Here is a 14,916-nt window from a genome sequence, read left to right as displayed (position 1 = left end):
AAAGAGCTGACACGCAAATTAATACACAAGACAAGAAATATTGATTTTGAAATTATGGGGGGAAGCCAGGGAAAAATTCAACTGTAGTAGTCAAGTTCCACTGAGTCTCCCTTCCCAGCTGCTTTTGTTTACTAGAATACACAATTGCCTTTTAGGAATGCAAACGGACATATCAATGGTAATGTTTAGTAAACAGTAAGATTATCAGGTTTGGGGGGAGTTTGCTTTAGGCCACTGAGTCAGCAGTAGGTAATAAAATGTAAATAATCTCCCTGTGAATGTCAAAGGAATCCAGGTCAGCCTTCTGTTGGACTTCTCGCATTTATATTAATTACTGTTGATCTTGGTTTCCAGCACTTTCTTACATGCATTGACCACTCCTTAACCTATAATTTAAATTTTTTCTTTTTTTAAATATATTTTTATTGATTTCAGAGAGGAAGGGAGAGGGAGAGAGAGATAGAAACATCAATGATGAGAGAGAATCATGGATCGGCTGCCTCTTGCACAGCCCCTACTGGGGATTGAGCCTGCAACCCAGGCATGTGCCCAGACCAGGAATCAAACCATGACCTCCTGGCTCAAAGGTGGATGCTCAACCACTGAGCCACGCGTGGCTGGGCTAAAATTTTTTCTTAATGATGTAAAGGAGTATTTAATGAAATGGGAAAATGTTATGATAGTTGTTCATTTTTAAAGTGTTTACAAAACAGTATGTAAGCTATGGCTCTGACCAGCTTTGAGACTGAGTATCTGAAATGGGGGGGCCTGAGAAGGGGGCCCCGCAATTCAGCTGCAGGGCGGGAACCCCCTAGAATCGGAGCAGCCAGCGCGGGCCCTGCTGCTGTTACTCACCGTTAGCTACTCACGTGAATCTCTGCACGTTTGGGGGCATCTCTGCCCTCACACCTGGGCGTCTCTTGGAGAAACAGGCTCCCAGCACCGCGACCCAAGAGTGTGAAGGACAGTCCACGTGGAGGAGGCAGCAGGTGCGAGGTTAGCCCGGCCACAAGCAGGCGGCCAGTGCAAGGCCGGCTTATTGGACGTGGCATTGAGCGGCTTCTTACTGGCCAAGCGAGTGTTAGGAGAAAAGCAGGGTAAAGGGTGGGGTTTCCAGGCGGAGGAAAGGGGTGCAATGGAGACTCGGTGGGAAGGGGTGGGGGAGCGCCTGCTCAGCACAGGATAAAGTGGGAGGGGTTTCTTATTGGCAACAGCACCTTGCTTGGGTGGAGAATGGGCATAAACCAGGAGGCTGGTGTTATGCCCAGATTTCAAGATTCCCAAGAGCCCACCAGGGAGCCAGTGAGTCTGATGCAAAAGCAAAGAGTCCTTTATTTCAAACCTAGGTCTGGCTCCCCTACCCTCCTTACTGGCACAGCAGCAGGTGGCCGAGAGAGCAAAGCCTGATGGGATGAGGGGTTTTATAGGGGAGTGGAGTAAGGGCAGGAGAGGGGACTGTGGGCCCTGCCGATTGGCCAGGTGCTAGTCGGTGTCTCATTACACAGAATGTAGTCATATTGATGGCGTGCACTTCCCTTGATTATCATTGGTTAGTCCAGAGAAATCTTGGGCGTGGCCAGCAGAGGCCTGGGCCTCCAGGAAGAAGCCCCACAGAGCACATGGCTCTGCCCAAAAATAGAGGACCCAAGGCAAGATGGAGGGCGCAGTCCTCACCCCTCCACTGAGGGGAAGGGCGCGGGGAAGGGCCGGGGCCGTGCGTCCGCTGGTCTCCGCTCGTGTGGAAAAGGAGGCCGTCCCGGGATGGGCTGGCGGCTCTGGGCAGCTGCAGCCTGGTCGGTCCCCACCATCCCCCCGTCCACAGGGCCATGCGGGGCCTCCTAGCTCAAGTGTGGGTGGGAGCCCAGCACACCAGTCCTCCTGCGAACTGTCCTGTTCCCTCCCTCCCGAGCTCCCTGGCCCCGCACCGCAACCCCAGCTCCGACAGCCCGCCTCCTCGCCCCTCGATAGGTGTCCTTCCCCGAAGGCCGCAGGCCACTCCCCAGCACCCAGGAGCCCGGGGCGCAGTTCCCCTGCTGGAGGGGCCTCAGGCCACCCCTGCTCCCTCAGAGCCCCGGGCCTGCCCCCTCTCCGTGGCCCTCGGCTTTCCAGGGCAGGAAACTAGTTTGGGGGGGGGGAGGGGCAGCCAACCCAGCACTGGTGCCGGGAGATGGTCGGGGATGGGCTGGGGGGAGCCCGCAGCGGAGAACGCCGAGACCGACCGCGGGGAGCGCTGGGCATCAGGGCCTCTAGGTTGAGGTCTCGCCCTTTCAACTGGCCTGTGGGAGGAAGAGGCCACGCTGACGGACGTCTCCCAGCCACAAATCAGGGAAAGTGGAGCTGAGAGCCGAGAGCTGTGGCCGAGGGTGGAGGGGCTGCCACCAGGGCCCATGGCAGATGCAGCCCGGGTGTCAGCAGATGAAGCATGAGGTGATGGGTCGGGAGCTGGGAGGCCAAAGTGACAAGTGGCTTCTCCACGTAGACTTGGCTCACCTGGGTGGTGGCAGGACACGGGTGGCAGTGAGCCAGCTGCAGTGTAGATGGCAGATAGCACGCGATGGGGACAGATGATAACGACAGGCCAGGAGGAGGTAGATAGCGTGAGGCTGAGGCTGGAAGGTCATGGCTGAGGATGGATGGTCATAGCTGAAGCTAGAAGGTCATGGCCCCTTGGAAATGGGCTCAAAAGAAAAGCTTTCCAAAAAAAAAAAAAAAAAAGGCAGAAACCGAAGGTTTGGGTGTGGGATGTGGCCTGGGGAGCAGAGACCATGCGACTGGCCTGCCTCTGTGTGGGGGGCACATGTGCGGGCAGGAGAGGAGTGCCCCCCCTCCCACACACACAGGCATCCTGAGGCTTCTGGGATTAGTCAAGGAGGAGGTGGAGGTCACAATCCCTGGCTGCAGGTCACGTGGCTAACACTCCAGGCCCTGAGAAGGCAGCCCCTCCCATTGCACGGATGCCCCACCCCAGCTACTGCCACTCTTGGTCTTCGGGGAGTTGGGGGGGGACCAAACAGCCCTCCAGGCACAGCCTCTAGGACAGCCCTGTGCAGGCCTCAGTCTCTGGACTGCAGTAGCTCAGGGTGAGCGAGAAGGGAACCTCTGCAGGGTTGGTGGGAGTTTCCAGATGCCTCCCTCTTCGAGTTCAGCCCCCTCCCCTGACACAGACCACACCCCTCCAGCGTGAAAAGTCAACCAACTGGGGACTGCAAAGCAGGTTCTGAAAGGCTGAGGGAGAAGGGAGGCTGACAAGGCTGCTTCCCATGAATGATCCTGGGAACAATTCTCTCCAAGCCCTTCCCGGTCTCTGGGGCTTGAGCAGGGGCAGATGCGAAGGACCCATGACCTCTGGAGCCTGCCCTCTGGGGTGAGCCCCCAACATAGCACTGCCTCCCCCAGTCTCTGAGCTGCGTGTCCCTGGTGTCTCTTCTGAGTGATGCTGAGACCCCGGAGGTCACTGCCCTGGGGGGCTGCTGACCCTTGTGGGCGCAGGGCAGGCCCCTAGGAGAGGCAGCAATGCGTGGCCTGCTCAGCAGACAGCACACCCGCTGGAGCCTGGCCTGCAGGCAGTGCCTGTGACCGCACCTGGGGGGTGTGGGGGTTGGAGGGGGGGGGGCGCAGAGGGGAGGTGAGGATGCAGACACAGCAGGAGCCCTAAGACCCGTTCATGCCTTTCCTTCTCTGCCCTGGAGGACGGACTGACCAGCAAGAGCAGGTGCGATCACCACGCCACACCTGGGGCTGGTGGCCACCGCCCTGCAATGGCCCGGCTGACGGAATGGACAGTGGGCAGCTCCCTGAAAGGGAGTCCCGGGGGCACCAGCAGATGTAAACCTGGCTGAGCCCCAGTCTGCTCAGATGTGTGGCCATCGCTCCCCGGGCCTGGAGGGGTCTGGGCTGGCCCGGTAGCTGCTCCCCTGACCAGCGGTAACCACGGGCTCGGCAGTCACGTCCCCTCACAGCAGCCGTGTTCAGGGATCACTGCGCTCAGCTGCTGCACGGTGACCTCGCTCTGCTCACAGCTCACGGTGTCCTGGGGCCTGGCAGGCGGGAGCCTGCGCTGGGAGAGGCTGAGTCCTGCCCACCCTCCCTGCAACCCTCCACCCCGGTCCCCCACACATGAGTCCCCCTGGGCCAGGTTTGCAGAAGGCAGGGCAGGGAGAGCGGGGAGGGGAAGGTTTCAGCTAGCCCTGTGACAGCCTTGAAGCTGGCTCTCTCTGATGGGAGTTTTCATGTTACCCGGCCTCCTTTCTGCATCTTGAATTTTACCCCCCTCCCAGACCCATCACCATTCAAGGGCAAAACACAAGCGGGCAGATTCTGCATGCGGGCCAGGCTCCGCACCAGGTGCAGGGGGTGGCCCGAACTCCCAGCAACCCCAGAAAACGGGGCAGTGACACGTTTGTTTGAAAGTGAGTGGATTTTCAGTGTCAGCGTCTTATTAACTTTGGTCTTGCAGCTGCACTTGGCCAGAAAGTCTTACTTACAAGGAAGTGGCTATTGAGAAAGCGGAGTAGCCATTGAGTCTCACTGCCCAGCTGTTACTTGATTTATGCTCCAGATTACCTCCGATGCAGCGTGCACTTTGAACCTTGCAGCAAAAAAGCCTTCCTTCAGATCCTATGCCTTTTAATTCTTTAAGCAAATGTCCCGCAAGTTGTAGTTTAAGAAAGCGCAGGCATGCTTATCCTGTTTCAATTCAGTGAGATTTCAGGAGAGGAACTAAGGGATTTATAGGAACAAAACCTGCTTTGCATTCAGTGAACTTAGGTGAGGTGACCTCCTGAACTTTAAACTTCCACATCACAGCGCGAGGTTGGCTCTAAGATAAGAAACAGAATAAATTCTCTCCTCCGGGCGGACCTGAGTCTCGCTCAACAGGTTCAGACCCAACCGGACATCATGGCGTTTGATGGGGCCTGGAAGATCGACCGGAACGACAACTATGACAAGTTCATGGAGAAGATGGGTAAGGGCCTCACTCTTTGGTGGTTCCTTCTTTTGCTTCTGTCTTCCTCACCCCTGACCCCGGGGGCTCCGGCCGCGTGCTGGCGCAGAGCAGGGAACACCCAGCTCCCTGCTTCTGCTGGAGACACACTGTCACTAGTGGAATAAAAGGCCTTGGGTGCTGTCCCCTGAGACGCAGAAAGATCCAGATGTTTCCTCGCGTTTGAGCTGACTGAGCCCTGTGGGTGCACGTGCACAGCTTCTTTCTATAAAGGGAGGAAGGGGGTGTGCATGACTGCTCCCAGGCCTGAGGCATTGAGTCCCAGGGCCGGCAACGCCAAGGCATGGAAGAGTGAGGGAGGGTCCTAGCAGGAGTTGCAGACTGAGGCAATGACCTTGAAATAACCTCCCGACAGCCTAGGGTTCCTCAAGGAGGCCTTAGTTTAACTGCTTTAATATCTGTTCCAATATGTGGGCAGCCCAAATGCCTCAGAAAGCAAAGATAGGGTGCCGGGGTGGGGCAGGGAGGGGAGGGAGGTAAGAGATCAGCCGAAGGACTTGTACGCATGCATACAAGCATAACCAATGGACACAAGACACTGGGGGGCATGGGAGGCTAGGGGAGGGTCAAGGGGAGAGAAAAAAAGGAGAGATATATAATACTCTTCTTAATACTTTAAGCAATAAAACAATTTAAAAAAATAAAAATACTTATAACAAAAAAAAAGAAAGCAAACATAATGACGAGAGTCACAATCTGAGCCACTGTGGAAAGCAGAATTGCAGTAAGAAAAGAATCCTGTATTCGTAGAATTAAAGTTGTATATCCTTACACAGGGATGCATGTCATTTTAATCCTTCATTGGTCATATCTGGAATTTGGTTTAACTCTGAGACAAAAAGGTTGATCATTTTATTTAAACTAGAGGCCCAATGCATGAAAATTCATGCGAGAGTAGGCCTTTCTACTCCCGGCTGCTGGCACCGGCTTCCCTCCTCCAGCAGCCGGCAGGCACCTGGGACCAGGTCTGGCTTCCTCTGCCCCAGCTTCATCAGGAAGAACGTCCGGTCTAATTAGCATATTACCCTTTTATTATTATAGATTACTTAGTTCTAAGGTTCTATAGTTCCATGCTCCATTTATTTTTTCACAAATTCAGGGAGAATAGCTTGTCAGGGCTCAGGACCTGCTGTGCGGGGACTTTCTCTGCAGAAGCACCTGCCGGTCTGCAAGGCCACGCCCTGGGGCCTTCCTCCCCCCCCCACCCCCCCACCCCCCCCACCCCCCCACCCCCCCCACCCCCCCACCCCCCCCACCCCCCCACCCCCCCCACCCCACCCCCACCCCCGACCCACCCCCGCCCTCCGCAAACTCGAAAGGTGAGGCTGTTAAGGCAGAACCGGAACTGGCACTGACTTCACTGCACCCTCCTGCTTGCAGGCATCAACATGGTGAAAAGGAAGCTGGCCGCCCACGACAACCTGAAGCTGATCATCAGCCATGAAGGAAGCAAGTTCACCATCAAGGAGTCGAGCGCCTTCCGGACCGTCGAAATCGCTTTCGAGCTCGGTGTGAATTTCAACTACAGCCTCGCGGACGGCACGGAACTCACTGTGAGACACTTTCATATGATTCCTTCTGGCTTCCCTGCCCAGCCCGGGAGCCGCTGCCCAGCCCTGGCAGTTGGCCAAGGCGGGTCTCACTCACTTATGAGTTTACCACCTTGCATATCACACAGCTGCAGAGGGAGGATTGAATACATTTTATTTCCACCCATATCTGTAAGGAACCGGGACTGAACAATAAGAATTAGAAGAAGTCCGTTGAATGACTGACTCTAGACCTATTCATAGACCAACTTTCCATATTTGACGCAAGCAGAACGTTTAGCTCTCTAACCAGACATCACAGACGTTTAATAAGTGTAATTTAAATAAAATAATTATGAATGCGTGAGAGAGGGAAAGGTTTAATGCTAACCGTAGTTCATACCGTGTCATGTTTAAGATACTAAATTTTAGGGAGTCATGTTTCAACTGATGTTTTGAAAACTTTTCTGTCCTCGGACTTTTTCTAGTTAAATTCTATGCTTGCAGTGACGATGAAAGTGTTAGCATCTGACCCGCTGTGTCCCTTATAAAGTTCCTATAACAAGTCCATAACTAAAGCCAACGGGGGTGCCGGCCCGGCCCTGGAACTGACCAGAACCACGGAGAGGTTCGGGCGCTCTGCTCCCAGGCGGGTTTGCAAGCCAGCGCATGGGGCTACGTGACAGCTTAGCTGTGGTCAGTCCGGCTCCGGGCTGGCTGGTTCCCACCTGTGTTCTCACCTGTGAGAGGGAGAGTGACGGCCACCTCACGGGTTGGTTGTGAAGATGCGAGACGACTCCCCAACCGACTCGGAGCAGCGCCTGACACGTGGGCGACCGCAGCGGTCCATTTCATTCCTCTGACGTTCCTGTTCTGTAGGGGACCTGGAGCCTGGAGGGAGATAAGCTTGTCGGGAGATTCAAGCGGGTGGACAACGGCAAGGAGCTGCACGCCGTCCGAGAAATCGTAGGTGGTGAACTGGTCCAGGTGAGTTGTAACCGATGGCTCCGCTTCCCAAAGCCAAGTAACTACACGACAGCAATTTTATCCTTGTGGTTCCCGAGTTATAGCTCCATAAACAGACTATTACTCTCATAAACCTTCTGATTTTAACAGTATGCATCCTTTCTGGTGCCTATGTATTGAAGAAAACTTACATCTATGTCTAATACATCCATGCCTATTTTAACTGAAATGTGATTACAAACTGAATGTTTTTATTTATTTTTTTAACATATTTTTATTGATTTCAGAGAGGGAGGGGTGGAGAGAGAGAGAGAGAGAAACATCAATGATGAGAGAGAATCATTAATTGACTGCCCCTGCATGCCCCACACTAGGGATCAAGCCCGCAACCCAGACACATGCTCTGACTGGGAATCGAACCTGGGACCTCTTGGTTCATAGGTCAATGCTCAACCACAGAGCCACGCCAACCAGGCAAACTGAATGTTTTTAATTAGGTGTGTTCTGTATCTGTACAAAATGCTGCTATCAAGAACAAGGACAAACGATGAATTCACTTCAAAGCGATAACATTATATGAATCAAATCTAATCTTTTTCTTAAGTTAGCCTTAAATCTTAATGCTGTTAACACCTCCTGTCTGTTCACACCTTTCAGACTTACATGTACGAAGGGGTAGAAGCCAAGAGGATCTTCAAGAAGGAGTGAGTGATGCCTGCATGTCAGGTGGACCCACAGGGACAGCTCTGTGGCCGCCTCCTCCTGAGTGCAGTCAACTGACAGGCCAGCCCATTCGTCAACGACCCGGCTTCTGTGTCCCCGTCCGGCAGAGCAAAGAAGTGAAAGCTAGTTCGGGTTTAACAGGGTGTGCGCTCTCTCAGATGTACACCAATTGGTGTTTGAAAGAATCTGACATTTTCTAAAAGATGAATAAATATGTTCCTACATTACTTTACAAGGAGCCTCTCCTTTAAAAAAAGGGAAAAGCTCCATGACGTCACCCTGTGTATTGATAGACTGGGGTACTTTCACACATTTGGAAAATTAAATGCATAGCCTGCATGGGGGTCTTTACAATCCGGCCCTGGTTTTAAATATTTCCTCTTGTAGAACATATTATTATAAAAACAATATATATTCAACCAGAAAACTTAGAAGTAGAAAAGCACATGGGAAATTCATATCTGCACCAGCTCAGGACCCAGCCTGGTCAGCATTTTGGTCTTAGCATACCCCTCCCGGCCTCGTCTCTGTGGAAACAGGCATTTCTCCACAGGCATCACTTCCAACCACGTGACCACGTGCAAGGGAGAGGCCTGGCCTGTTGTCTCTGACTGCCAGGGATCCCAGGCCCGAGGGGCTTGGAGGTTTCCGCTCCTCCGCTCCACCCAGCCCTGGGCAGAACCTCTGGGCAGGGTGCCTGGATCTGAGAGGAAGGGCCTCAGACGCCAGCCGGGCCACCTGCCACCCCCCTTCATCAGCACGTGCACCAGCGATGGTGTGGTCCAGGCCTTTTCCTTTCTCATGTTCTCACACGATATACCACTTTCTCATGTTCTCACATGATGTACCACTTTCTCATGTTCTCACATGATGTACTGCTTTCTCATGTTCTCACACGATGTACCACTTTCTCATGTTCTCACAGGATGTACCACTTTCTCATGTTCTCACATGATGTACTGCTTTCTCATGTTCTCACACGATGTACCGCTTTCTCATGTTCTCACAGGATGTGCCACTTTCTCATGTTCTCACAGGATGTACCACTTTCTCATGTTCTCACATGATGTACCGCTTTCTCATGTTCTCACACGATGTACCACTTTATTTTCTTCCAGCAGCTGCATTACAGGAGGGTGTGCAACAGGGGGTAGAGAGGGGGTTGATATTTTGTGAGTCTCTATGAGCTTTTGTTTTGACTGCCTCTTTTTCATACTATGAAGGTACCAATTGCCATGTACGTCAACCTAGCCATGATCCAGCACTGTCCTGCTGGGTGTGTGCACATGGCAGATACATGAGAACTAGAAAGAGATGTGAGCACAAGATGTAAATGCACAGATTGGAGAACACCTGCCCTTCTGCAAAAGCGAGCCCTCAAACCCACTGTTTGATTATAGCTTCACTGAAAACTTCACAGAGGAAACAGGATTTAGATTTTCACATGCTTTTATAAAAGCAAAGGCTCAGAGCACCTGTCCCTCTCTAAGCTCACCTCTCTGGCTCAGGGTCTCCACACACCTGAAGTGGGGAATGGCAGGAGCTAACCGCATTTGAAGGTGGAGAAACTGGCATGTTGTTCACTAGCTTGTCTCCTGTGTCGGAGGCCACGGTGACCCAGGAGCTGAAGCCCTGACCTCAGCCCTGTACATGGGATCTATGCTGTTACCCGGCCCAGCACAGTCACACGTATTTTTTTTTTTTAATCAAACCGTGACCCTTTAATCTGCAGGTCAATACTCTATCCACTGAGCAAAACCGGCTAGGGCAATAAAAATATATCTTTAAAAAAACATACCAAAAAAAAAAAAAAAGGAAATCTGAATCCCTCTCCTGCTTATAAACCTTTCAATGGCTTCCCATTGCTCTCAGAGTAAGAGCCAATATCCTGGACCTGGACTGTCAGACCCAGAGGATCTGGCTCCTCATGACCACACCAGGCTCATGAGCTTTAGTTCCGGTTACACCCTAGAGTCCTTGACAGGCTACCAATATTTAGGATGTGCCAGGTTCCTTCAGACCACAGTGCTTTCCCGTGTGTTCTTCCTTCGGCCTGGAATGCTCTTCCCAATTCTTGGCCTGATTAACTACAAGTTTATAGGCCGCTTTCTCAGGGAAACCTCCTTGGACCTTCTAAACTAAGTCAAAACCTCCAGATTCTATGCCAAGAGTCAGCAAACTGATAGATCCTCCCTTCCCCCAACTGGTGGGAGGAGTATGACCTAACCTGCAGCCCAGGAATACCTGAGTACCTAACTGTTAGGTGGGAGAGAGCCCACAATCGGATACATGCAGACATGTGATGAGACAATGGACTTCCCCTGGAATTTCTCACAGATCAGCGTGCCAGACACAGATACTGACTCCTTCCTGAATACCTTGCTGACCCCCTGCAGCGGAAACTTCCTCAACTGAATACCTCAGCTCATGTCCCCGCCCCTCACCCAACCGCAGTATAAAAAAAAGCGCCCCCCTCCCTATTGGTGTGAATCCACGTGCCCTGTCCTTGGGGTGCCCTGTCCTTGGGGTACGTGTGTCTCCCCGGTACGCAGAATAAACTTTCCTTCCTTCCTTCCTTTTCTGATCAACTCTCTTTATTCCCTTCGCCGCCTCCTGAGCCACCTAACCTAACACTAACCAGGCACCTTATATGGACTATACATTGAAGCACCAATCAGCACCTGCCAAACACCCTAAGTCAGTGGTTCTCAACCTTCCTAATGCCACGACCCTTTAATACAGTTCCTCATGTTGTGGAGACCCCCAACCATAAAATTATTTTCGTTGCTACTTCACAACTGTAATTTTGCTACTGTTATGAATCATAATGTAAACATCTGATATGCAGGATGTATTTTCATTGTTACAAATTGAACATAATGAAAGCATAGTGATTAATCACAAAAACAATATGTAATTATATATGTGTTTTCTGATGGCCTTAGGCGACCTCTGTGAAGGGGTCGTTCGACCCCCAAAGGGGTCGGGACCCACAGGTTGAGAACTGCTGTAAGTTAAAATCTCCAGATTTCATGCCAAGAGTCAGCAAACTGATAGATCCTCCCTTCTCCCAACTGGTAGGTAGAGTATGACCTAACCTGCAGCAGGGAAATACCTGAGTGACTAACCATGTACCTTATATGGACTGTACATTGAAGCACCAATCCGCACCTGCCAAATACCCTAAGCCCTTGTCCCTATGTGGACCATACAGTAAGCCACCTATCAGCGGGCGAAAGGCGGGTCCACGACCTCATTTCCCAGGAGGGAGTGAGGCCACGCTGCCGCTGCTGCTGCTGCCGCCCTGGGAGAGCAGGGACTAGGTTTGAGCTGGTTGTGCCCTGAGGAGGCTGCAGCTGCGATCGGTGCGGGGGCCCAGGTGAGTGCCCAGGTGGGATGTACGGCCCTCTGACCGGTTCAGTCATTTCATCTTTTATCTTTTCCCCTCGGTGGCCGGGTCACGGTCCCCGGGCTCGCCTGGCGCTTCCCCCATGGCCTCCATGTGGAGCACGTCCTCCGGCTCCCTCCCCCCATCCCCCCCCCCCCCCCCCCCCCCCCCCCCGCTCTACTGGGCTCCCCTGCGCTCAGGCCTAGCTCCCCACACCCAGGGCTGCCCTTTCTCCGGAGCAGCTTCTACCCTGCTTTCTCTTCCTTGCAGGCCGTCTGGGAGCCCCCCCCCCCCCACAGGCGCATGAACCAGATTATTTGGATTTCTTTTCCTGGAACTCTGAGTGCCCTTCTCTCCCCCTCCTCCCCCCACAGTCCCCGCTGGCCTGGATCTGCCTTCCCCTAGGCCAGTGATGGCGAACCTTTTGAGCTCTGCATGTCAGCATTTTGAAAAACCCTAACTTAACTCTGGTGCCGTGTCACATATAGAAATTTTTTGATATTTGCAAGCATAGTAAAACAAAGATTTATATTTTTGATATTTATTTTATAAATTTAAATGCCATTTAACAAAGAAAAATCAACCAAAACAATGAGTTCGCGAGTCACATCTGACACGCATGTCATAGGTTCGCCATCACTGCTCTAGGGTGCAGGTGGCTGGCACCCAGTAAATGGTAGTACCTCTTCCGTCCTTTCTGCTGTGTGGCCAGAGGAGGCATGGTCCAAATGCACCTGCCCCGGGAACATGTGTGGAACATGTGTGTGCCCACGTTTATCTCCATCCCTTGAGCTGGAGGTGAGGCTGACTTGACTTGCCTTCCAGTGATAATCTGCGTGTGTTCTGCTTACAGGAAGCCGTATTTGCCTTCCTGAGCATCTAACCAACTTCTTATCAGCTGTTCTGTTTGCCTCTGGGAATCTTAGGGTGGAGCATGGCGGCAGAAGCTGGAGCCCCGAAGTTGGAAGCCAGCAGGGGTAGTACAGTGCTTATGGGAAGGTGGTTAATTGGATAGAAAGAAAGGCCTGGGAGAGTGTGGGAAGCCTGGCGGGAGAGAACCCTGAAGCTTCTGGTGGCAGCATTAACCGAAATAGCCTAGATGCAGCGTGCCTGCATTCAAAATTGTGTCCTGCTTGCTTTTGATTTTAGGTTGGGGTGGGGAGGCTTCCCAAACACAAGTATCTTAAGAAAAAAATTCTCTCGCTCCTCAGTGGCCCCCAGAACAGCGCTCCAATGAGCCAGGTCTGACTGTCCAGCAGCGGCAGCCAGTGCTTGGGCCCTTGTCCCCGCCCGCCGCCTCGCAGGCTCACTTCCCACAGCCTATGCCTCTCCTGCACTGGGTGTCCCTGCTTCCTAGTATTGGAGCCGCCGATCCCTGGCTGTGACCGCCTCCTGTCACCCCTCTTTGGGAAACTGACCTGACCTGACCAGCTGTGGCTGGTCAGGGTCTGTGGCTGGTCAGGGTCACCGTGGCAGGAAGTGGAGTCAGGACACACAGTGCATTCCCAGGGCCGTGCACAGTCCATGGTGCTACCTGTGAGGCAGAGAGAAAGCAGGTGAGCCTGAAGAGAAGGATGGCGCCTGAATAACCAAGCAGGAATGGGAAGGAGGAGGGCTGGCCCTTGTGGTGTAGAACGTGGGACGGTGAGGCTGCGGGACCCCCGATGGATATGGACAGGCAGGAACTGAAAGGGCGAGGGCTACGCCCTCCATCTTGCCCCAGGGTAAGGGCTACGCCCACCATCTTACCCTGGAACCTCCATTTTGGGGCAGCCATGTGCTCTGCAAGGAGCTTCTTCCTGGAAGCCCAAGCCTCTGCTAGCCACACCCAGGACTTCTTTAAACTAACCAATGACAATCAAGGGAAGTGGGTGCCATAGATATGACCACATCCTGTGTAACAAGACACCGACTTGCACCTGGCCAATCGGCAGGGCCCACAGTCCTTTCTCCTCCCCTTACTCCAACCCCCTATAAAACCCCTCTCCACACAGAGTTCTATCTCTCTGCCGCTTGGCTTGCTGTTGCATTGGTGAGTGTGGTCGGGGAGCAGAGCTAGCTTGAATAAAGACTCTTTGCTTTTGCATGGGACTCGGCTGGCTCCCTGGTGGGCTTTTGGGGATCTTGAAATCTGGGCATAACAGGAACGACTGGCATGAGGGTGAGGGCTGGGGCTCCCACGGAAGCAGCGGTCTGGGGGTGGCCCTGGATTCGCAGCATCCATGGCGTGGTTTCCCGTGCAGGGTGGTGGGAGAGCAGGTTCCCCTGGGGGGCGGTGAGAGAGCAGGCTGGGAGGGAAAGCGAGGGCAGGACCCTCGGGAATGTAGGTTCACATGGACGGGGCAGGAGGAGAAAGCGCTGGGACGGACAGACATGGCTGCTGAGCAGGGAGGCCAAAGGAGGAGCAGCAGAAGGCAATGCACACGCAGGTTCCTAGAGTTGCAGGGCCGGGGGTCTGTGAGGACCAGGGAGGTGTGGGGCCCGCGATGAGCAGCTGCGAAGAGGCAGCCGCGGGATACAGTGCAGGCGAGGGGACAAGAGGAGGAAATGGATACAGATGGTTGATAAAGAAAAGTTTTGTGTGAAAGAGGGTGGAGGAGTCGCGGTGAGGGTGTTGCTGAATCATGAGAAGGTTTTATGGTTCATCTGGCTGGGAGGCCAGAATGACAAGTGGCTTCTCCACATGAATTTGGGGTCACCTGGTGGTGGCAGGACACGGGTGGCAGTGAGCTAGCTGCAGTGTAGATGGCAGATAGCACGCGATGGGGACAGATGATAAGGACAGACTGGGAGGAGGTTAATAGCCTGAGGCCGAGGCTGGAAGGTCATGGCAGAGGCTGGAAGGTCATAGCTGAGGCTGGAAGGTCATAGCTGAAGCTGGAACGTCATGGTCCCTTGGAAATGGGCTCAAAAGAAAAGCTTTCTTTAAATAATAAATAAAAAAGGCAGAAACCTAAGGTTTGAGAGTGGGATGTGGTATGGTGAACAGAGACGATGCCACCGGCCTGCCTCTGTGTGGGGGGCACATGCCCAAGCAGGAGTAGAGTCCCTCCCCCCTCCCCACCCACCCCAAACACTCACACAGGCATCCTGAGGCGTCTGGGATTAGAGTCAGGGAGGAGGTGGAGGTCACAATCCCTGGCTGCAGGTCACTCAGCTGACCCTCCAGGTCCTGAGAACGCAGCCCCTCCCGATGCATGGGTGCCCCCCCACCCCCCCAGATTCTGCCACTCCTGGTCTTCTGGGAGAAAACCAAGCAGCCCTCCAGGCACAGCCTCTAGGAGAGCTCTGCGCAGGCCTCAGTC

The 14,916-nt window shown here is 53.4% G+C and overlaps 1 protein-coding gene across 1 annotated transcript; it reads left to right on the top strand.

Moving 5' to 3' along the window:
* Positions 1-4,899: 4,899 nt before the first annotated feature.
* FABP2 (fatty acid binding protein 2) lies at positions 4,900-8,453 on the top strand (the record flags this gene model as incomplete). Its single annotated transcript, XM_081092204.1, has 4 exons — positions 4,900-4,966; positions 6,386-6,558; positions 7,414-7,521; positions 8,158-8,453. 4 exons carry the CDS (start codon positions 4,900-4,902, stop codon positions 8,206-8,208), a joined length of 399 nt encoding a protein of 132 aa, XP_080948330.1. The 3' UTR covers positions 8,209-8,453.
* Positions 8,454-14,916: the final 6,463 nt, after the last annotated feature.

Source organism: Myotis nattereri, assembly GCF_964212035.1.
Source record: "Myotis nattereri genome assembly, chromosome: 5".
Taxonomy (NCBI): Eukaryota; Metazoa; Chordata; class Mammalia; order Chiroptera; family Vespertilionidae; genus Myotis; species Myotis nattereri.
The sequence above is the reverse complement of the archived record's forward strand: the minus strand, read 5'-3'. Positions and strand labels throughout refer to the sequence as shown.